This window comes from Coffea arabica, chromosome 8c (genome assembly GCF_036785885.1).
Source record: "Coffea arabica cultivar ET-39 chromosome 8c, Coffea Arabica ET-39 HiFi, whole genome shotgun sequence".
Lineage (NCBI taxonomy): Eukaryota > Viridiplantae > Streptophyta > Magnoliopsida > Gentianales > Rubiaceae > Coffea > Coffea arabica.
Window position 1 is genome coordinate 7,755,597 of NC_092325.1, and position 23,070 is coordinate 7,778,666.

Consider the following 23,070-nt stretch of genomic DNA (forward strand, 5'->3'; position numbering starts at 1 on the left):
ATGACAACAATAGCTTAAGATTAAGAAGTGAAAAAAAAACTATTAGTATGGAAATTGCATTTGTATACTTGTAGGATTAGGTACCCTTCTAGGTTTCCGAATGGCTTCAATGGGGCAGCCAGTGAAAAGTAGCTTATGAATGGTTCCAATTATCTTGTACTCTTACGGTTGGTTCAGATTTTTTTTGTAAACCTTAATGAATTGCTTAACTTGTTCATGCTTAGTTATGAAAAAAAGGAAGTCCTACATACAAAACACACAAAGGAATAAAAAAGGGATTGGTTTGAAGTGTTCATCTTTGTAATTCCCTTCGGTCAACATTCTATTTTATTGTTAACAATTATTACCAGGAGAAATTTTACTTACATTAAGCAAAAAAAGATTACCTGAATAAGTCTAGTTATATGGTACCTAATTCCTATTTAATTCCCAAATTACTCTTTCAACTTGTGTCACATATTCAAGATGCCTTGGCATAAATAAATCTTACACCAGTTGTGTGGGAGAATTCAATCTTATTCAGATTATTATTTTGTGAAAATATTAGGCCTTGGATTCTTCTAATTCTTAAATACTCAAAATCAAATCATCTCTTACAACTCCATATTGATCATTTACTCCCTCTGTTCTACTTTGATACTAGGCCCCGTTCATGTTAAATAATAGGCTAGATTTACTTTTCTAATAAAGTTAACTAATTTTTCTTAAATTGTGTGAGAAAAAAAAAATCAAACTATCAAAGTAATACAAAGGAAATAATAACTAAAATCCACTGCTTCCTTGTCTCTTCCTCCCTTCTTAAATTTCATTCTTCATCTGTTAGAAAAAAAAAATAAAAAAGTACTACAAATAAAAAAAGGAATAGCAAACTCACAAACCTCCAAATCCCAATTTCAATAAGAAATTCGGTAGAGAGACTGGGTCAGTGGGTCACTAATTCAACCGGAGAGTATTAATTTAATATTTATAAATATAAAATAGTAATTTTATTATATAATAAAATGCTTTTAGATACTAATTATTATACTTAGAAAGATATATATTAAATATATAGATATTAAAAGAAGATTTAATTTAATTTTATAGTTCTTTTAAATAAATAAATAATATAGTCAAGTATAAAACAAAATTTACATCACTTGTTTTAAAAAATATAGCATTATTTTTTTAATTATTTTTTGTTTAAAAACAAAGTAATTTTTTAACTGATCAAATATTGTCAGTTTAAAAGTTAAAAGGATTAATTGCAAAATAAAAAAAAAGTTTATTAAAAAAAATTTAATTATCAAATACAAACTAAACAAGTGATGAAATCTATATATATTTAAATAAAAATCCAATGTGCAAATCTTATCAAATGCATATATACATTTTGTTTCAAAAACAAAAATTCACAATTAAAAAAAAAAAGGTAAACCGATTCGATTGAAAAACCGCATTACAGTAGAACCCCCAGTCTAATCCAAAACATAAAAGCCCACAAAATCCACATCCAAATTAGCAATTTCCAAAAATATTTCTCTTTCATTGTGTACTAGAACCCTAGCTAGCAGCATTTCCTCCACTGCTGCCTTGTGCGGGCTCCCAACGTAAATAACACGCGTTTCCTTCTCTCTCAAATTTCAGGTTAAATTCCGGCTGCCCCTTTTTTATCTTCCCATTATTTTTTCAGATATTTATAATCATCTTACTCGTTCCCAGCACACGCCTCTCTCCAAATTTCCCCAATTTTTCCTAAGTTTCCCCAGTTCTACAAGCGATCAATCAATCAATCCATCTGAGGTGCTGATTTCTTTTTCCAACTAATTTTGCCGTGTTAAGCATTTGATTTTGAATTTTTTTTCTAGGGTTTGGTTTGTTTTGTTGAATTGGGCTTTTTCCGCAGGTAGTAGAAAAAGCAAAAGGAGAGAGAGATGTCGGATCAGAGGTTGACACGTATAGCTATTGTGAGCTCCGACAAGTGTAAGCCGAAGAAGTGCCGTCAGGAGTGCAAGAAGAGCTGTCCCGTCGTCAAAACTGGTAATTTTTTTTGGTTTCGTAGATAATTTCTTTTCGAATTTTCAATAGTAATTTGACTTTTTTGTTTCCAACATTTTTTTGGTGTTGTATATTTATCGCGTGAGGAGTGAAATTTGGGTTTACAACGTTTATTTTGCGTGAGATTGTAATGAGTGGATGTATGATTGCGGGAATTAAGCTGGTGTTTCTTCTTGATGGAGGGCAAGATGAAAATTTTAGTGGAGCTATTAAATTTGTGGAACTTGAATCAATTGGTGCTGGATTAATGACTTCTGGAGACCCCAGAAATGACGAAATAGTTTTGATGTTTGTGTGGGATTTGGAGCATGGGGACAAAGTACATTAAAAGATATTAGAATATAGCATTCTTCAGACTGACACCATTAGAGATGGATACTTCCATGTGTTATATCAAATGCATACGCATTATGCAATCTTGGGAGCTGGTTTAAGTGATTTGTTGCAGAATTTGAACTCCCAGAAAAGAGTTTTATTAATTTGGCATTGGAATCCATGAATCAGGTCCTTGTCTTTCACTTTATTTGGTTCAATTTAATGTTGATTCTGTAATGAAAATGTTTTTAGGTGTTATGAGGTAATTAATCTAGTAGATCTTTGATGCATAAAGTTAAGTGCAATACTTTAGAGAAGTCATGGAGGGCAATATCTCTATTAATTCAATTGGGAACAAAATTCGATTTTCCATTCTATTTTAGCTCTAACGAATTATCACCCTTCGTGTCCTTTGGTGAAGCTAACAATATCTTAAGCCTTAGAACATAAAATGTAGGTACTAGCTGTCTGTCAGATTCTTTGACCAATTCAACCTCATTTAGATGTGAGAATTAATGGGACATGTTTGTGTACATGTTGAACATTTGTTAGCTTCATTTTGTTTTCATTGGAATACCAAGTTTCTACGGAAGACTATACATGTTTTGTTGTTGCCTTTTGGTTGATTTTATGCCATATGCAGACAACATTATCTTATAAATTGTCAATTTGATTGAATTGTTCTTATTCTAATAGCACTGGAAGCTTGTGAACATCAAACTATTAAAAGTGAACACAGATCTTTATCTATTTTCTCATTGACTTTGATTCACTGCATGCTATCTCTTGTTTTATTCTTTTCTGTTGAGGTTTTGTTTCTGTCTACTATCTTTTTTTTTTGGTAGAGGAGTTTACTGTAGTAATGTACATGTTGGAATTCAAGCATATGCGTTTTGACACATTTCTTTGTGCAACTGCCAGGGAAACTTTGTATTGAGGTGACTCCTGCATCTAAGATCGCTTTCATCTCAGAAGAGTTGTGTATTGGCTGCGGTATTTGCGTTAAGGTGTGTATGATGTAGCATATATTCATAGTATTTTATAGCTTGATGGTGCACATTAAGATTAGTCTTGCTGACCAATGTCTCATTTGTGATTCAGAAATGCCCATTTGAAGCAATTCAGATTATCAATTTGCCAAAAGACTTGGATAAAGATACAACACATCGTTATGGTCCAAACACTTTCAAGTTGCACAGGTCAGTTTATTGGTGTTTTCAAGACATTAGATAAGCAATCATGTGGAACCTATAAATTCTTAGCTCATTTGGCATGTTTAGACAGTATCTCCTAATCCGTTTGACGTTTAGATTTAATAGTAAATTTCTTGGTCATTCTGATATTGGTTGAAGAGGTATTGGTGACTAGAATTTGGAGTTTCTTCTTTCTGAGCTTTCTTACGTCTCAAGTATCAAGGTTAAGCATCATTGAGTCCAACTCTAGTCTTGACTAGATGCAGAATTTTAGAGTGGCTTTTCCTTTTTCAGTAAATGATTTGAAAATCGGTTTCAAGTTTCTTCATCTGTTTACTGTGAATTTTTTGACTCTTGCTTGTTTTCATTTTTTTTACCTGTCATTTACATCAAGTGATTCTGTATGGTTTTATGTGGAAAGCATTTTTGGTCAGGGTTGTAAATTGGTTTCACCCAAGTGTACATGTTACAGGCTACCAGTCCCAAGACCTGGTCAGGTTCTTGGCCTGGTTGGAACAAATGGCATTGGGAAATCAACAGCCCTCAAAGTTCTGGCTGGGAAGTTGAAACCTAATTTGGGGCGCTTTAATGTAATTGTTTTGGCTATTATCTGACTTTATTTACTCTTTTTGTTGGATTCTTTGATGATGAGTTTCATCTATTTCTGTTGCAGAATCCACCTGATTGGCAAGAGATCTTGACCTACTTCCGAGGATCTGAACTCCAGAATTATTTTACTCGTATTCTGGAAGATAACTTAAAGGTCCATTGGTTTAAATGCTTTGACTCATTGCTGTGGATGACCATTCCATTTGTGACATGACCCACCCACACTCTCCAACCCCCCCCCCCCCCCCCCCCCAAAAAAAAAAAAAAAAGAGATTCAGTCATAGTAGTTTGTGATGACTATTTGGTGCACTTTGGTTATGTTGGTCATCTGATGGTTTATCTGCTTGTATTACGTTGTATAAGCATCTTTAAATTAATTTTTATGGTCAATAGAGACATTCTGACCTTGGAATTACATATGTTTATGGTTATGTGGATAAACATTCTATCTGCTTTGGTGGGTAGGTATTCCTGAGTGAAAGATTGGCTATGATTTATACTTGTTATTCCTGAATCTGTTTTGTGTATCCCATCTGTTGTGTTTGTTTATCATGGTGGATATGTGGCTTAATTGTGTAGAATGTTTTAAATGACCTGATGATAGGTTATTAGGGTAGAACCAAGACTCAGTTTCTTTGGAGATGAAATAGTTAGTTTCATTGCTCTTGGCTGCTTGATTAGCTTAGCATCCTGGAGATTACATATGTTGGTCACTTGCAGTTAAGGGCATTAAGTGGACTTCCTGTGCTTAAAATTTTCAAAGTATGATATGTCCAGCCAAAATTGTGAAAATGTTTCAAATGCGAACAATTGATTTAAATTAGTGGCTTATTTGTCTGGGTTAAATTTACTCTCTAATCTAACATGTCGTTACTCTCATATGATAATTAGTGCTTTATCTTTTGATAAGGCCTTTTGTTTTAATCTTTTTTGTTCCCTCCTTTATTAGGCAATAATCAAACCCCAGTATGTTGACCATATTCCAAAGGCAGTCCAAGGTAATGTTGGTCAAGTGCTTGATCAAAAAGATGAAAGAGATATGAAACAAGATCTCTGTGAGGATCTTGAGCTGAATCAAGTGTTGGACCGTAATGTGGGAGATTTATCTGGTGGAGAGCTTCAAAGATTTGCCATTGCAGTTGTTGCCATACAGAATGCAGAAATATATATGTTTGATGAACCCTCTAGTTACCTTGATGTTAAACAGAGGCTTAAGGCTGCCCAAGTTGTTCGATCTTTGCTCCGACCTAACAGGTAAAATGTTTATGCTGTTTCTACTTGCCTTCAGAGTCAGAGGTTAGTTACATAGCATAAGAGGTACTGACACCATTGAACCCTACTTTACAGCTATGTGATCGTTGTAGAGCATGATCTCAGTGTTCTGGATTACTTATCAGACTTCATCTGCTGTCTATATGGGAAACCTGGTGCATATGGTGTTGTGACTCTTCCATTCTCAGTACGAGAAGGAATTAATATATTTTTGGCTGGATTTGTCCCCACGGAAAATCTACGGTTCAGGGATGAATCTCTCACTTTTAAGGTAAATGTAACTGACCTAGCACGGCATTTTCAGTAAAGAGCAGGATGCTAATTTGGTGTACATTTCTACCAGGTAGCTGAGACTCCACAGGAAAGTGCTGAGGAGATTGAGACCTACGCACGATATAAATACCCAACTATGAGTAAAACTCAGGGTAATTTTAAGCTTAAGGTGATTGAGGGCGAATTTACTGATTCTCAGATTATTGTAATGCTTGGTGAAAATGGGACTGGAAAGACAACATTCATCCGCATGCTGGTATGTTTTATTTTAATAGTTTCTCCATTTCTCAAATGTTTAACTCTACTTACTCACTGAAGGCTGATCTTACATGTTGAAATGGCAGGCTGGTTTACTAAAGCCTGATACCGTGGAGGGTTCTGATGTGGAGATCCCTGAGTTTAATGTTTCTTACAAGCCTCAGAAGATCAGCCCTAAATTTCAGAATACCGTGAGGCACTTGCTACATTCAAAAATTCGTGATTCGTACATTCATCCTCAGTTTGTATCAGATGTCATGAAGCCTCTCCAAATTGAGCAATTAATGGATCAAGAAGTTGTAAATCTCTCTGGTGGAGAGTTACAAAGAGTTGCCCTAGCTCTTTGCCTTGGGAAGGTAAGTTTTCTGGATGATGGTGTTATTCCAACTTGGTTTCGCATTTTGTTTCTCCTATTCATTGTTCCTTTTCTAACATATGGAGCTAAAGTTATTCTTTTGAAGCTGATTTGAAGGTTTCATATATTTCCACTTCATTTTCTTCTTTTGTCCATTGTCTTTTGCCCCTTAAAATCTAACCTGCTTTTAATGGATAAATTAATCTAGATTGTCTTGAACTTCTGCTGAGTGATGTTGTAAATGCTTTTATGTGCATCTTTTTTTGTTTCTTTGTTAATTTGCATTGTATGCTGCAAATGAGCAAGGCATTTGTAGTTTGGTAGATTTGGAATCTGGACAATTGAGATGGATTTAATCTTGTGGTTAAATTACCTTCAACAAATGACCAATTGATTTAATGTGATTGACGGCTTGAAGTACATGTGTTGGATTAGGATGTCTATACCCTGAGATGGTGGCAACTTGATGCAGGCTGCAACTTGCTTGGTTAAAAACAATGAAAATAGTACAATGTTCTTTGTTTATTGGACAAAGAATGCTTTTGTATCCAAGTTTTCAAGTCAATTTCTTGTTAAAATTTAGCTTCTGTCGTTCAACTTTTGTGAAACTGTAGTTTTGTTATTAGTTCTGCATTGATTGCCTTGGAAAGGCCTAATCTTGTCTATGGATCTTGGAGGTCAAATTGTTTTTAGATGTAGATTAAGCAATAGTTGCAAGTGTCTGCTGCTTTTTCATTTTTTTAAAATGTAATTTGTGTGCCCTGTTCTATTTATTGGTGAAATTTGCTGGGCTGCAGCAGGCGTGTCTGATTTCCAAAAACTTGAGCTTATATAGCATAGTGGCACTTTATTATGAAAAACGAATACCAAGCAGTTTTTTAGTAGGTTAATTTTAACTATACTTTGGGGGGAAGGGAGTGAGTGAGTGTGAGAGAGAGGTCCCGGGTTCGAGACCTCCCACCTACACTTAAAAAAAAAAACTTAAATATACTAGATAATGTGTGGTACATAGGGATGGAGATGACTAGAGATGTAAACTGGTTGAGGCAGCAAAAGGGCGAAAAGTTCATAAAAAGTATGTTTAGTAGCCTAGAGAGGTCGATGATTACAAAGTGCGTGCAATTGTTACAATGAATCAAAGGGCAAGTGTTGAAAGTGCAGCAGTGATATAAACCAAATCTATCTCAAAAAAGGTCGTTGCAAAAGATGCATTAGCATGCTGCACAGTGGAACAGATTGGCTTAAATAGAGGTTATAACCATGAGAACTAGTAGCTACAATCATTTTTGGATAATGGAACTTATTCTTTAAGTAAATGGAATTTTGATCTGATTGTTTCTATTACTGAAATAATGGAAATGCTTTGTCCTATAGCTTTGCTAGCAGTTTGCTTGCAATGCAACTGGAACTAAGGACCTGAATGAAATTTCATGACCCTCAACTGCTATCTATAAGAAGTCTTGCAGATGTAGTTTTATTTGTTTTCTTTTTCTTTTTAATATGAATTTTCATGTTTGCTCACTTATGCAGCCTGCTGATATATATCTCATTGATGAACCGAGTGCATATCTTGACTCCGAGCAACGTATTGTTGCTTCAAAAGTCATAAAGAGGTTCATACTTCATGCGAAGAAGACAGCATTTGTGGTTGAGCATGACTTCATAATGGCAACATACCTAGCAGATCGTGTCATTGTCTATGAGGGAAGGCCTTCCATAGATTGTGTTGCTAATTCACCTCAGTCATTGTTGACTGGAATGAACTTGTTCTTATCTGTAAGCCTCCTTATTCTGTTTCATGTACTTCTTATCCATTAGGTGTCCTTATTCTGTTTTATGTACTTCTTCCTTCATGCTTTAACTCTGGATCATTAAACCAACCACCTAACCCTTTTCGAAACCAAGAAAATATAAAGGAAGAAATATGTGAGTAAAAAAGTCGCAATCCTCTATTTTTCTACGAAACATGGATACATCTGTAGGATATTTGAAAGTTGCTGTACAATTGTTAAAGTTTTGTTCTGGCATTTCTTTCTTTCTTCTGTTATCATCCAATCTTTTCGTTTACGATTTTGTTGGGTTACGCAGCACCTTGACATTACATTTAGAAGGGATCCGACTAATTACCGTCCAAGAATCAACAAGCTGGATTCAACTAAGGACAGGGAGCAGAAGTCTGCTGGATCCTATTATTATCTTGACGATTAATTTGTACACGGTTCTGCACATGTGCTTGATTCCTACTTTGATATGCTCCCAGATGCTGATAGAAGGTGACCTTTTATTGGGTGACGCTACTCAGAAGGGCTATTTATCTCTGCATGCACTGTCCTTTGATTTTGAAAGTGCAATCTAATAGCAAGTGCTTTTCTGATGAAGACATCACTTGGAAGCATATAAGCATGGGGCCCGTTGGATGGACAGAGCTTTTGTACTGCCTGCTCGAGTCCATTTAATATGCTTCATTTACTTTTTATTACACCTTTAAATACGAGTCTGCCTCCTTTTGCCTCTGCTGGTTGAAATAGGCTTTGGAGTAAAATTTTTTTTTTTTTTTTTGGATATTCCGGCTTATCTGCTGTTGTAGTAAATGATATGAGAACACCCATTGGAGAGAAGCTATGGGATGAGGGATATTGTATTGTGGCTTTTTGACATAATTTATAATCGCTTTGGTTAGTGTCTGCATCCAATTTCATGAAAGGGTGTATGAATCCTGCTGGAGAATGAGATATTAGATTTTGAACTACTGCTGGGGTCATGGTAAAGGTTTTTGTTTCAAAATTTTTGGTTATTATCTGAGAATGAGAGAGATTATAGCAAGTACTTTATTTAGATTTCCCCAGCCATTTGTTCTGGCTAGAAATTTGGGGTGTTAGAAGAAGAGTAGAAATAAGACTTGTGCACTTGGTAGAGTTTGGAATGGATATTCTTGAGCGGTTGAGCCTAACGTCTAAATAAAGCTTAAGAAACTAAATTTATAATCTGCACCTGCTAATAACATTTTTATCCAATTCGAGAGTTTGAAATGTATATTCTCGAGCCTAGCATCTAAACAAAGTCCTTTGTAGAAACATCTGTGCAATTAGGAATTTCTTTCTGGATCTTCTCCGTGAAATGTTGTACAAGAACCCGTTGCATAAACTAAAGTGAATGTCATTCTGTTGTTTTTTTTTATAAGCTGGTAAGTTGTTCATTTATCGTACCACGTTTTAACTAAGTTGGGACTCATCGGGAGTCTAGCTGCTCCTTTTTCCCAACAGAAAAAAAAAGGAAAGGAAAACTAGGAGGCCCAAATTTAAATACTCCCTCCGTCCCACTTTGATAGTCCTGTTTCTTTTTTCACACAGTTTAAGAAAAAGTAGTTAACTTTGTTGGAAAAGTAAATTTAGATTGCTATTTTCCTAAAATACCCTCACATTAAATAGAGTATAACTTTATGGAAACTTGAATTGATGGTAAAAAAAGAATCAACTCTTATTAAATATGGTAGGTTTATAGCAACAACAACTTGTATTGAATAAGGGTATTTTAGGAAAATGAAAATACAACTACATTCTTCAATTGGAAAGTGGACTGCAATTTGGGACAGACAAAAAAGGAAAACAAGACTATCAAAGTGGGACGGAGGGAGTATCAAGCCTCTTCCTTTTTCCCCCCACAGAAAAGACTTTCAGATTATTTTCCCTACACTTGTATTGGTGCTGCTAAGAGATTAGCAACAACTATTTTTCGACAAGGGTATTTAACCTTTTATTTGCCTTTTTTCCAATTGGACAACCACCAAAACTCTTTTGTACGTGTATACGTAATACAAATTACAAACTATGCTATCCCAGAGATCAGCTAGCCAGCCTTGTAGATCTATAGATATGAACTTACATGTCTGGTATGCATACAGCTCTAATAATGCAGCTACAGTTATGAGAATAGCTCTAGCATTTCCTCCTGCTGCTCTGCTCAAGTTACTTCAGCAGTGGACCAACATCAAGATAACCGGTGAGAGGTGTTAAACAGGTGGATGATCTTCCTCCGGCGTTTGAGGCGGTTTAGGTTTCCAATCAGGTTTTTCATCCCAATAGATGTCATAGAATATGTGACCCGGAGTATGATTTTCCACACAACACCATATACCTGTATATATCTTCACACGCTTCCTGAATTTGTCCTCCATTGACTGATCATTGGTTTATTACAGTTAGTGCCTTTACAAAATAGATATAAATTCCTAGAAAGCTTGAAATGTGCAGAGACTTAACACACATACAGGCAAGCGTATGTATTACATACAAACACAAGTGAAGAGAGAGAGAGATATAACCTTGTCGGTGAAGCCTGAGAAGGCATCTTGCATCGATGAGAACTGGATGACTTCAACATCTTTGAATGATGAGAATACAGTCTTGTACTGATTGAAACAACCAAGTTTTAATGTTGGTCAGTAACAGATCTTCAAAGTCTGATGGATTGGCAGATATAAAATACATAGAACTGATAATGCAAAAGATAATACCCCAAGATAGATGAAAGAAATGGAATGGATTCCAGTTTGTTTGTCTGGGTATAGCCCACCATACGTGTGTTTTCTAAAATATGAATAACTGATGCTGAAAACAATAAGGATTGAGATAAGCTGAAGGAAATAACACAGGTTAATTGGTGCTTGGCATATTCATGTAGGCAGATTTTGTTATCAAATAGGTTAAATAAAAGAATTCTGTATCTGTTCATTTGGGCACCTAATAGAGTTGTCAAACAACCCCTAGCCCATTTTCAATGAATCAACCATGATATTTGTCCTATTTCCCTTAAACTGCTATCGAATAGACCATCTCTGGCAAGAATGGTTGATGGTTGTTAGTAGCAAAGCTACTGCAAACTTAAAGATGCCATTTTAATGGTCACCACAAGTAATTTCACCAGATTTCTGTTTACTGGTATTTGCACTAATGCAGATAATTAAATCTGTTGATGGATAAAATGCCAACAATCAGCAATATCCAAACCTTCACGGAGAAAAAATTCTGAAAAACAAGTTGAATAACTATTACATATGAAACAGTAGAAGTTCTGGAATCCACTAAATAGATTTGAAGTCTAGTGCAGAAATCATACCGTTTCTTCAGAACTACGCTTTGGAAATTTGAGAATTCCAGCTTGACTTGTACTGTTCGAAACTTCACAACCTCGTGACCCCTCTTGACAAAGATTTACATCAAGCCATGATTCTTTCACCTGGGAAAAAAAAAAGGCATAATCAGAGTTTGTCACTGAGATGTCACCAGAGATGCAAAGTCATAAAGCTGTTGTTTGGCAGCTCAAAGGGAAACCTTCTTGGGCATTGATGGATTATCAAATAAAGAATATTCCCTAATTCTGATCGGTGGTCCAAATTCGTCCTCTGGCAATTCCTTCAACATTGTGTTAACCTGAATGAAATTTTACAAGGAATTAACCGAAACTGAACACAGTTCATAGGAAATTATAGATGCATTGAACAAAAGATTATACTCGCAAACCTATTGTGAGACAAGATACTTAAGATGATTCCACCTGCATCATGAGGTGGTACTTTTTACATACTTTAGAGCTTCTCTACAGGAAATTGACTTTATGAGAAAAAAACAAGGCTCCTTGAAAAGTATTGTGATAAAAAGCAGCAGCCTCAACTCAGTAATGAAACTTCAGAAACATTAAGAGTCCATTATTATTACTCGACCATAGAATGGACTCCTGGAAAGAACCTATCATTATCAGCGTATCAAATAAGCACTACTTAGTAAATACATAGGGAAACCATAGCCAATTGCAAATGTGAATTACTTCTAAGGCCAATTGCTAGATAGTCTTATACCAAGTACATCACTTGCAAGAAGACAGGACATAATTTTTCATTCCCCTACCTGCAATGCCATCCTATTTCTTTCGGTTAGCATAGGTATGAACCAATTAACTAAGCAACCAAACTGGTTTGAAGAGCGTCTTTATTATAATTCTTCTGAGGCAAATTAGTCCTAAAAGCATTTAGTACCTCAAATACATGATCCAAAGGACAGATAAAAGGTTGTTTCGTCATACTGCCTTGCAAAATTCCAGGATGTCCAAACCATAACCTATCCAACCTGCACCAGAGCGGAGGCATTACCTAAAATCACAAATAAGAACAAAGAGAGATCAAGACATGAAAATAATGCTGCATCTTAGATTCCATACGGACAATCAACTTCCAAGGTAATTTAATAATGTTACATAAACAAGATTAAGCTTTCACAGACCGACGGTATGAGAACTATCATGAGCAGACTTGCATTCATAAAGAGCCCTTGACAATCCAATTAGTGCTTATGTCACATCAAGCAGGGACTCTTAGTAAACAACCTTTTTCACTGTCAGGGTTTAAAAGATTAACACCTTAGAAGTACATTGTCTTAGATTGGGTTTCCCTTATTTTTTTACTTCTATTTTTTTTTGCTAGCTGTCCATTCAAAAGGCCTTCATAATTTTATTAGTACTCATTGCGCATCAAGCTGGGCATCCTAGTAGAGAATTTTTTACTCAGAGTATAAAAGATTGGTTTAATCTTTTATACACTAACAGTGTATACACTTTCACCATTGGATGCACGACACATAATCCGAATTTGAATTTGAAACCCAAATTTTGTAAATGTGTCGTGCATCCAACCATGATAATGTATACACTATCAGTGTATATAAGATTTACTCTAAAAGATTTACATCTTCAAAGTACAAAATTTTAGACTGGGTTAAAGAGGAAAGGATTCTTACCAATGTACGATTCAGAAATGAAGCAACAGCAAGGGCAGTCCTTATTTGTTTTATCTGCATAAATGTATATAAGAATGAAACATGAGAAGACATGACAAGGTAATTAAAACCAAAAAAAAAAAATGTTAATAGGGACATACTTGGTAATTTACAAGAGCAAAGTGTGATTCAACATTATGTTCTCCATCTAGCAACAAGCTCTTGGGTATAGAAGGTTTGAATGTCAAGAACCCTCCTGCATAAGATTCTCAAAAACATTACAAACTCAGCCTTATACCAGCAAGAAAATGACTGGGAAAAAGAAAGCTACAAATACCAAAGATATTCAACAAACACCACTGGAGATAGGTAACTAGTCCAAACACAATAGAATACAAGCAAAGAAGTTCAACCTTGAATCTAGAGAAAATGTCTCTATACTCTTCATGTGTGTATCCATTGGCTAGATTAAGCTCATAGAAAATTCAAAACCTCTGACTGAGTAAAACAAAAGATGAATAAGAAGTATCAGAGAACGTATGTCCCCCTTTGCCACAGTTAAACATGAAATGAATTTCCAATTCATTGCTCTCTCTTTGAGACTCTAGGTCTGTTGTTACATTTCCTGGGTTCTTGAATTGTTGATTGAACCAAGTTAACATGGAAAGAACCTAGTCCAATGGAAGCGTAAATAAATACCAAGGAACAGAAATAACAAATAGAAAAAGAAAAGGACTTTCCCCCAAGAATCAAAACATATTGAAGTGTGAAGAAAGAAATGATGTCACAAAGTAGTAGATAGTTCAGGGGTCAGAAAGGTACACAGTGTACGCTATCTTGCATAGGCTCAGGATTAGTTGCAGATCTTTCAAGAAATTCTTTAACAACTTTATTGCAACTTTGGATAATATAGTAATAACAGGTATATTTGAACAGGGTTGTTCAGCAGCAGTCGTGGACTTTGCTGAAATCTGCACGGACTTCAAGTTCTTTGTTCATTTTACATCTCCACAAGACATTTTTGGAACAGTAATATCAAACTTAAGACAGCAGGATCGTCACAATTAACAATTATATCAGATCTAACAATCCACCAAGGAAAAACACTTCATTGTTTAGGATCTGCTTAAAATAATGTATGAATTTAAATAGCAAAAGATTGGATGGGGTGAGAATTTATACATGCCAGCTGTACATGAGTTGAGCATAGATAACCTAGTCTAAAGTTTTCATTATTTTCACAATAAACGAAGTAAAAACTTCCAATTGATACACAAGTGAAGACCATCGATACAAAAATTACATACTCGTTTTAGTATTGGTTTTCTCAGATGTGACATGATATCCAAATTATCAATGTTGAGAGTGAAAACTATTCATCTAATAGCTCTTTAAAGATTCAAAACCTTTAAATTATAGGCATCTTTTCCGGTATTATACTCAGGTTCTGGCGAGGTCATCTCATGTTCTGAAAGATAATAGCCAGTACTTCCACTTGAAATATGATAATTTATGTAACTCTAAGACGTGGCTATGTAGCGTCCATACCGCATGTACTTGTTTCGGTAACCACGGCAGAAGAAATATATAACAACAGAGCAACTTAAATTTACACGTTCCCTAAAAGAAATAGCTCATTCCAGAAGGAGAAGCACTTGGGCTGCAAATAGACAAATATGGTGATGATAGAAACAAGAGGGTCCCAAAAACTCTTTGTAAACTTGTTATCTTAAATTGGATAGTGGTTGCGACCCAGGACAAGGAATTGAAAATATGATGCCCCTTAAAGGAAAGATTAACACACTCACAAGAAAGCTACACACACATCCATTTATGTATACAGAATGAACATAAGAGACACGATAATCACCACAAGCCATTTATCAGAAGGAAATCCATGCAGATAGGTTTTTCAACATTTAGAAGAAAAAAACCTGATACATTGTAGTAATCTGGTGGATCATAGAAAACCATTGCTTCTCGTAGCCTATGACGCTTTCCCTCAGTACCAGCATATTGGAATGTGGTATGTACAGCATAAGGCTCCAGTCTGAGTTGTTGATACATTGCCTGTAAATTAGCATAGGGGCACAAGAAACTTTAGACCTAAGAATAGTTTTATGAAATGAAAAATAAGATCCTAAGTTGGCCAAAGATGTTTACCCGATTATTACCTGCGCGACAAAATCAGAAGTTGAGAAGCAGAAACATAGCATCATTTCAGGGGCTTACCTGGACAAAATAAGTATGGCCACTGCAAAAAATACTTGCAGGGAGAAGACCTAGCTTGATGCTTCCATCATAAGCATAGGCCAGTCCACTTTCTTCATCAACAGGTGGTCCTAGCTGCCTCCTGACAAGATCATTGAAACCATTCTGATCCCATACATCATCATTAGCGAGAAGCAATTCTTTCCATTCTCTTGCCAATTTTTTTGTAGAATTGGATGGCCGCCAGTGGAATATACCAATGTTATATGCAGCACCAACTACGCAAGAAAAGGCATTTCATGTGTAAAATGGCAGCATAAGAGTAATGTTTTATTAGTTATATTCGAATATCTTTGTTCTTCAGCATTTTTCTAAATTCTATATGAAAATCAAGCACAGCTATCTGATCCTGAAATATATCAGAGAGAAAAGAAAAGAAACTTAATTGAATGTGAAAAAAATCAAACTTAAGAACTGATGTTTTACAACTCAATGGTGAAGTTCTAATTAGCTGGTTTGTGCAGGTCCAATAGTAGAACAGGAAGCATGCTTCTGAGGATTAAAATTGCATGAATACCTTCATATCAGCATTAAAAATGCACTCTAGCCAGTTCCGGTGAATCATTGTGTGGGGTAATTATTGGTGTCATTGACACTATTATGGTTTTGTGATACTTGTCCTTTAGTTTTAACTGTGGGAATACAAATTCAGAGAGAAGTGTCTCATCAGATGCCAGTCTTGTAAGACTAGTAGAAGCGCAAATTATCCACATGCATGATCAAGTTGTCAGATATTCATTCTCTAAAGTCAAATGACTAAGTACAGGTTTACATGGTATAGCTTGTTTCAGCCATGACAACTAGCAGACTAAGTTATATTCAGCTGATACCCAGCTTCCCAATTTGCACTCTTCCAGAACAGCAACTTATGCTTTAAACTAAATAAAGTTTCCCTTATAACCTTATTTTTATGCGTAAAACAGCAGCACGAATAAAAAGCCCTCATTAAGTTCCATTTGCTCTAGACCAATAATCTTAGACAAAAATGAAATATGTCCATTTTGGCCCATTTTTCAAAAACTAGTTTTTTAAATACAATGCTACAGTAATACACAAACAAAAACAACTCAAAAAAATATCATCCATACAATATATCAAAACAACTTACAAATATACATAAAAAATTAAAAAAATAAATTTTACAATATTTTCCACCTATCACCGCCACCACCACCCACCACCGCCGCCACCACCCACCACAGCCGCCACCACCCCCTCCCTCTTCCTCCTCCCTTTCCTTCCCTCTTTCTCCTCCCATCTTCCCCTTCCCTCTTCCTCCTCCACCAGATCAAAGGGGGGAGGAGAGGGCCCTCTTCCTCCTCTCCTCTTCTCCTTCCCCTTCCCCACCTCAATTTGGTTTAGACCAGATCGAGGGGGCAGGGGGGATGGAGGGAAGGGAAGGGGAGGAGGTAGGTGGAAGGGGAAGAGGGAGGAGGAAGAGGGAAGGGAAGAGGGAGGAGGAGGAGAAGGAAGAGGGAGGGGGTGGTGGTTGTGGGTGGTAGTATTAATTTTTAAAAGGTACCATAAAAATATTTTAATTTTAAACGTTACCCCAAAATATATTCCAAAAACCCCTCCAAAAACATCACAAAAAACATATTTATGGTAAAAGTGTTTCATATACACTGCTACAGTAAAATATTTCAAAAACACCCTAAAAAATAGCTAATTCAAACGAAACTGTTTCAAGAGGCTGGTCTTGGCAGACGCACAATAGTTGATAGTATGCATCAGATCCTGGACAAAAATATATCCTGACAAGTTACTCCACGGATTGATTTTCAACCGAAGTGCACATTTAGACTTAAAATCGTAAATCTTGTCAGGATAACATTTAAAATACATTCTTACAGGCAAAAGAAGGTTGATTATACTCAATAGGACCTTGAAATCAATTATTAACCCACCAAAGAGGATTCATTTGCCCATAAGAACAGAGGCGCGACTTAAGATGGTCAGGTTTGATGACTGTTTCCAGCAGGGAACCTTGTTGGAAAATAGTCAAGCAAATTTTTCTATTCACCTCATTGCTTCAAATTCATAATACAGGTCCTAGTTGAATCAATAATCAATCATTATTATTCATCTTAAAGGCTCAAACAAGATGGTTACCAATCAGATTGCATGCATTTACAGAATACACCTCCCCCCCGTCCCTAATGCAAAGGACAGTAAAATTTCACTTCACATAATTAAATTCACTGATTAAGAAAACAACATTATGGATAGATTAATATCCTGCATGCTGAAAGGAGATGCATGAGGTTTAGGTTCAAGCAAATGAGCAGGACCTATTTAAAAATAGTCAATGCAGAAATGAATAACCACAATCCACTTTGGCCAGGAAAAGGGCTGCCACATTCCCCCAGTATTAACAGCAAGGCAACAGATTGGAAATGTGAAACTATTGTGATACCAGCATTTATGAAATTTAACTACTAATCCAAAATTAGTTTAAGTCAAACTAACTCCATTAAAGGATTTAAAGTTTTGAAGCGTTATTACAGAACTAAATCAAGTACCATTGATAAATTCAGGAAATTTAAAATTTTCATTTTTTTTAGAGCAGATCCAACTATATGGACAAGAACACAAGATTAAGGAGATATTTCAAGCATAATATAAAATTTTCAGCAAGACACTTCAAGCCATCATGTGAGTTGCAGAAAATTCAACTTCATATCAGCACTTAAGAATTCAGTATTTGCAACAAAAAAGCAGCATGTTCATCCATTATTGACCTAAAATAAGTGATAACATAGCAAGATAATTTCATATTCTTACAAAACTATCAAGCAAGAAAATCTAGTCATTAGCAACTGTATAAAAAGAAAATAGCAGGGAAGTAACTTCCTTCAAAGTTTACCTTGTTGCCAGATGTCCAAACTGTCATCAACAACTGTTGGTGCAACTTGATCAGTTGAGGTCAAGATATCAGCTTCAGGGAAACGTGCTAGATAAGGCAGCGGATTCTATTACACAGAAATTGAGAAAGTGCAACAAAGAAAAGGTGAAAATTAGGCATGCAGATCAAAAGTCAAAACAGATTTTGGTATACCTTTAGAAGGCCAAAAAAGTACCTTCAAAGTTTTTTTTTTTGGTTTTTTTTTGGGGGGGGGGGGGGGGGGGGGACAAGATGGAACATGTAATTACCAAGTTCCCTATATAAAAAAAAAATTATTTTAAGGATGGAAGACAGTTTGAGATTCAAGCGCTTGAAATAAAAAAATCTGCATGACATTACTCTCCATTATCAATGTTCAATCACCCTTCTCTGTATTGGTATCTTGCTTTCTTAGTAGGGACTAGTGAAAGGGACTAACAAATTCATATTTTCTCATTGTTAAAGGTCATACTTAACCAGTAATACACAAATGATAATTTTCTTCTAAATCTCTAAAACATTGTTTTATGATCTCTCTCTCTCTCTCTCTCTCTCTCACACACACACACACACACACACAAACACAGCAATCCCATAACTCTCGGCTGCTCAAGATTCTAAATATTGTGAATTCACAATCCATCAATAAAGATAAACACTACTGTCAGATTCATGGTACCCTCCCCATTGTCCCTCCTCCCTCTTGGAGATCTTGAGAAGTACTCAATATCTGACAAATAGAATAACATAGGTCTACAGACTTGGTGTCTATGGTTGGTCTTTTTACATTCAATGGTAGAATAAAAAAGTAGAATCGCACCATCTTATGTCCATTGCACACCACTGCATTAGAAGGATTTGCACACCCAACCAACAATATCCCTTCCCTCCTTCACTTTACTGAAATTACTTATGAATTTTAAAATTTTGAGAAACAGCTGATTAATTCTACATGACTATGTCACAGTTGGACATACTTGACTGGCATCCATCCCTCCTTTCCTTCTTTCCTCTCTCACTCTCTTCTGGCATCCTTTGTGAAGCCAGCCAATTGGAGCAGTAGATTGACAAATTCAAGTTACTAATTCTGCCTCTTTACCCAGCTCATAAAAGGTGCAACAGGACTTACAGTACCAGATCATTTTTCAAGCCAAATGGGATCAGTCTAAAGATGACAACTTTACTTGATCAGGCAAACAAGTAGTTGAGCAAGAAAGGTTACCTTCAACCAGACCATGTCTGTATCGCACATTAGTACTTCAAAACCCATAGGAAGAATGGCATCTATCAGAATAACCTTCTGCCTTCCCATCTTGTGAAATGCTTTTGAACCCCATCCAACATCTACTGTGCTCATATGACTACCCATATCAAAAACTGGTACACCTTTCCAGTAAAGAGCCTCAACCAGTTTTGTGTCCATGGCACCTGCATCACAATTGAGTTGTTTTTGAACAATTACGTCACTGTTTCTTGACCTCTTTCTCCAGCTCTATGAGAAGACAACTATCACTTACCCACAAGAAGGTTATCGACACCTAAATCTGTCAAGTGCTTTACCCATGTGAGGATGAAATCCATGAAAGCATAGTTACCAAAGGTGACTATTATAACATTATCCTTCACCCTTTGCTGAACCAGTTCCTTGGTCAATCTAAAGGTTTTAAGAGGTGGCATCTTAGAACCAGAAGGGGGGGCCTCCCAAATAGGCTTCATCGATTTGCTTTGTGTTTGGGAGGTGGAACCCAGAGACACATTCACAACAGTTACATGAGAAGAATTTGATACCTGGTTTTGGACTGGAGAAAAGGCAAGTAAAATAAGATACTAGATTGGGAAAAATTCAGGCATGAATTAACAGCTTAGCAGAAATAACATCTAGATATTAAAGTCAAATAACATATAGTAGATACACAAACTTGCATGAAATCTGCATTTTTTTTAAACTTTTGTATTAAACTGTAATCTGCTTATTGCAATACTAAATTGCTTTTTAGGACTGTTAGGGGAGTTGTACACCATCTAACAACATGACATCCCACATCAACAATCCATATGGTTAACCATAAGATGCATGAACATTTTAAATGTACAATTCGAAACCCAGTCTTTTGCATATCTTCCTCTTCTTGGTATATTAGTTACTTGAGTCTTAACTAAAAGTTTTCAGGAACCTAAAGAATATCATACCAAATCTTCTCTAGAAAAGAGAAAGGGAAAAGCAGTTCTCCAATACAGCAAGCAATAGTATTAGCATGCTTCCCCCTCCACCCCACCCTGCCCGGGGTGGGGGGGGGGATGTGTGGGAGGTTACAATCAACCATGAACTTTTGAAATATCCGATAAAAAAAAATGTAATCCACATGCATAAAGTTACACCAATGTAAAGTTCATATAATTGTGTTGGAAGTACTAGACATCATGATGTTATAGCCACATTATCAGCCAATCTCAGAAATATAGTCCTTGATCATCCAATGGTTGACGACATTGCAATAAACGAGCTTTTAACACAGAAATCCAATGAAGTATCACAGACCATGATAGCAAAAGGGCCAAAAGAAAAGCAGATTTCCCTCCAATTCATCAATTAAACCAAAATCCAAAAAGACAGAAACTTTATCAAACAACAACTAAAAACAACAAAATGCTAATTGACACAGCCTTGAAAATCATTAAGAACTTAAAATATGAATTGAAAAAATAAACCTTTCTTAAACCCCAAATGTACCTGGACTGAACCACAGGGAGGAAGAGGAAGAGGAGGAAGACGATGGCGAGGAGCTGTAAACTGCCGAGAAAACATAGAAAGAAGACACCACTACTCCTACCACCACAGTGGCGTAGATGGTCAGAAAAACTGGCTTGTAATTTGCCATATCTTTGATGGGACTGTTCCAAGAGGCCATTTTTGCAAATATTAATACCTTTCCAAGAAAACCCACCAAGGAATTTGGATTTTAATTCAATTTAATTGCAAAAACCCAATTTTCCTCATCTGGGTTCTGATCAAAACATCAGAAAATCTTCATGGCTACTCTCTCTAGGTAGATTGTGCTAGACAAGGCTTTAGGGTGGCGAAGCTGGGTATATGTGGGGATATTTTGGCGGTGAAAAGTCAACACATTACAGCCAATAGGATGATTATTAATATTTCATGCCAATGAAACTGAAATTTCATTTGAAAACTGGAATGTGGAATATAGAAATAAGGCAAGTAGAACAAATCTTCAAATGTAATTGAAGAAAAAATATATTGTAAAGATTTGAATAATTGGAGAGTAGGTGGTGGATCAGTAATGGTGTTTAGCTGGATTTATACATATTTATTATTTAGTTGGTGGTCCTTTATGAAGACTTCCGAAATTGGATAGTTTACTCGCCTTTCCAATCCTACTACTCTGTTTTAGGCTTTTAACAGAGAAAAGTAACTTTCTTTATATAGTTAATTGCTGTATATCCCCCCCTTAACGTTTGGCCTGAAACAGCTTTGGGCCCTTAACTTCATTTGTTAGGGATAATTTCAGAAACCTCCCCTGAGGTTTCTGACATTTACACTCACCTCCCCTGAGGTTTCTGACGTTTACAGATATTTTATTTTCAAATATTTAATTTATGATAAATATATTAATGTTTGTAATTAAAAATTAAAAAGTGTTGCAGTAATATTCTCGCAAAAAGAAAATCAGTAGGTTATCTATTTAATATAAATTAAATATTTTTTAAAAAAAGAAATGGCCCATAAAGTATTAATTTTTTATGATTTTCATCAATTACATGTGTAAAGTATTAGCTCTTTATGAGTATTTTATCCTGAGTCATTTAATTTATGCTAAATACATAAATATTTATAACTAAAATTGAAAAAGTGTTATATTAATATTTCTACAGAAGAAAAACTGGTAGGTTTTTTGTTTAACAAAATTAAATATTTGAGAGTAAATACAAATCTGTATTTGAGAATAAATATTTGTAATAAAGTAAATGTTTGAAAGTAAAACACCCGTAAAGAGCTGGTACTTTAAATAAGTAATACGTATTTGCCTATAAACTACGCTCCTTAAAGTTTATTAATTATTAATTAATTTGTAATACTTTGTCATTCATTGGACATGTAGCACAAAGGGCAAATCAGGTACAAAATTCTAATTTCACTCTCTAAAATAATATTTTAATCATTTGGACTGAATTTGTAAAGGATTAGTAACTTCAGGGGAGGTTAGTGTAATTGTTCAAACCACAGGGAAGGTGAGTGTAAATGTCAGAAACCTCAGCGGAGGTTTCTGAAATTATCCCTATTTGTTAAGCACTTTGTCCCTTTTATTCATCGCCAAAATAACGGTTGGATAAAATGACTAAAATGAGTACGCACCTTTAAATTAAAAATTGCAATTTACTGCTATGAACCATGATTCTAAAACCACTTTGCTTTCTCCCCAATGAATCTTATACTTAATTTTATATCCTAATTCATGTTTAAGCATTAAATACCCTTTGATAGTTTATTTATATTTATTTTTTTCCTTTTATTTCTTCACTCTTAGAGTATTTTCCTTATTCTTATCCCATTCTCTCTTGCCACTACTAAGAAATATATGTAATTATTATTAATAATTGATTAATCACAAACCTTAATCTTAAGGATGTGCCTGGATAATTTATTTTTCAAGTTAAATGTGCTTTGTAACGCACACAACATATATTTTATTTTACAGAGGTTTGGCTTTCTTAATTTTTTAATTGCTCATTCTTTTATTTTGTCAGAAGTTCTTTATTTGTTAATTTTCATGATGATTGATTGGTTAATTACCAATTCCTATATTTAATTCTTTTGTA

The 23,070-nt window shown here is 35.3% G+C and overlaps 2 protein-coding genes across 6 annotated transcripts; one reads left to right on the forward strand and one right to left on the reverse strand.

The window, feature by feature from the left end:
• The first annotated feature begins 1,440 nt into the window (after positions 1-1,440).
• LOC113704038 (ABC transporter E family member 2) lies at positions 1,441-8,991 on the forward strand. 4 transcript variants are annotated; one of them, XM_072063426.1, is made up of 13 exons: positions 1,486-1,626; positions 1,702-1,782; positions 1,886-2,019; positions 3,274-3,359; positions 3,454-3,551; positions 4,018-4,135; positions 4,219-4,308; positions 5,104-5,408; positions 5,502-5,697; positions 5,770-5,955; positions 6,044-6,313; positions 7,843-8,088; positions 8,401-8,991. In XM_072063426.1, exons 3-13 carry the CDS (start codon positions 1,914-1,916, stop codon positions 8,518-8,520), a joined length of 1,821 nt encoding a protein of 606 aa, XP_071919527.1. In that variant the 5' UTR covers positions 1,486-1,626; positions 1,702-1,782; positions 1,886-1,913; the 3' UTR covers positions 8,521-8,991. The 4 variants fall into 4 exon arrangements, with proteins under 4 accessions (XP_071919526.1, XP_071919527.1, XP_071919529.1 ...); XM_072063427.1 differs by having other exon boundaries at positions 1,572-1,589; positions 1,673-1,782; XM_072063425.1 differs by having other exon boundaries at positions 1,441-1,782.
• Positions 8,992-9,924: 933 nt separating this feature from the next.
• LOC113705757 (arabinosyltransferase XEG113-like) lies at positions 9,925-21,286 on the reverse strand. 2 transcript variants are annotated; one of them, XM_072063423.1, is made up of 13 exons: positions 20,966-21,286; positions 19,752-20,033; positions 19,457-19,662; positions 18,217-18,322; positions 15,312-15,568; positions 15,014-15,149; positions 13,241-13,335; positions 13,101-13,154; positions 12,344-12,457; positions 11,643-11,741; positions 11,428-11,547; positions 10,634-10,720; positions 9,925-10,489 (listed from the first exon to the last, which is right to left on the reverse strand). In XM_072063423.1, the coding sequence occupies exons 1-13, from the start codon at positions 21,141-21,143 to the stop codon at positions 10,322-10,324; spliced, it is 1,902 nt and encodes a 633-aa protein (XP_071919524.1). In that variant the 5' UTR covers positions 21,144-21,286; the 3' UTR covers positions 9,925-10,321. The 2 variants fall into 2 exon arrangements, with proteins under 2 accessions (XP_071919524.1, XP_071919525.1); XM_072063424.1 differs by lacking the exons at positions 9,925-10,489; positions 10,634-10,720 and adding an exon at positions 10,796-10,919.
• Between the last annotated feature and the right edge of the window lie 1,784 nt (positions 21,287-23,070).

Coding starts and splice junctions, on each gene's coding strand:
- LOC113705757 (XM_072063423.1), bottom strand. CDS start 21,143: ATGGCCTCTTGGAACAGTCCCATCAAAGATATGGCAAATTACAAGCCA. Junction 15,569..18,216: donor TTTGGACATCTGGCAACAAG/GTAAACTTTGAA, acceptor TTTCTTGCGTAG/TTGGTGCTGCATATAACATT. Junction 10,721..11,427: donor AGCGTAGTTCTGAAGAAACG/GTATGATTTCTG, acceptor TGTTTCAATCAG/TACAAGACTGTATTCTCATC.
- LOC113704038 (XM_072063425.1), top strand. CDS start 1,914: ATGTCGGATCAGAGGTTGACACGTATAGCTATTGTGAGCTCCGACAAG. Junction 2,020..3,273: donor CTGTCCCGTCGTCAAAACTG/GTAATTTTTTTT, acceptor TGCAACTGCCAG/GGAAACTTTGTATTGAGGTG. Junction 5,956..6,043: donor CAACATTCATCCGCATGCTG/GTATGTTTTATT, acceptor TTGAAATGGCAG/GCTGGTTTACTAAAGCCTGA.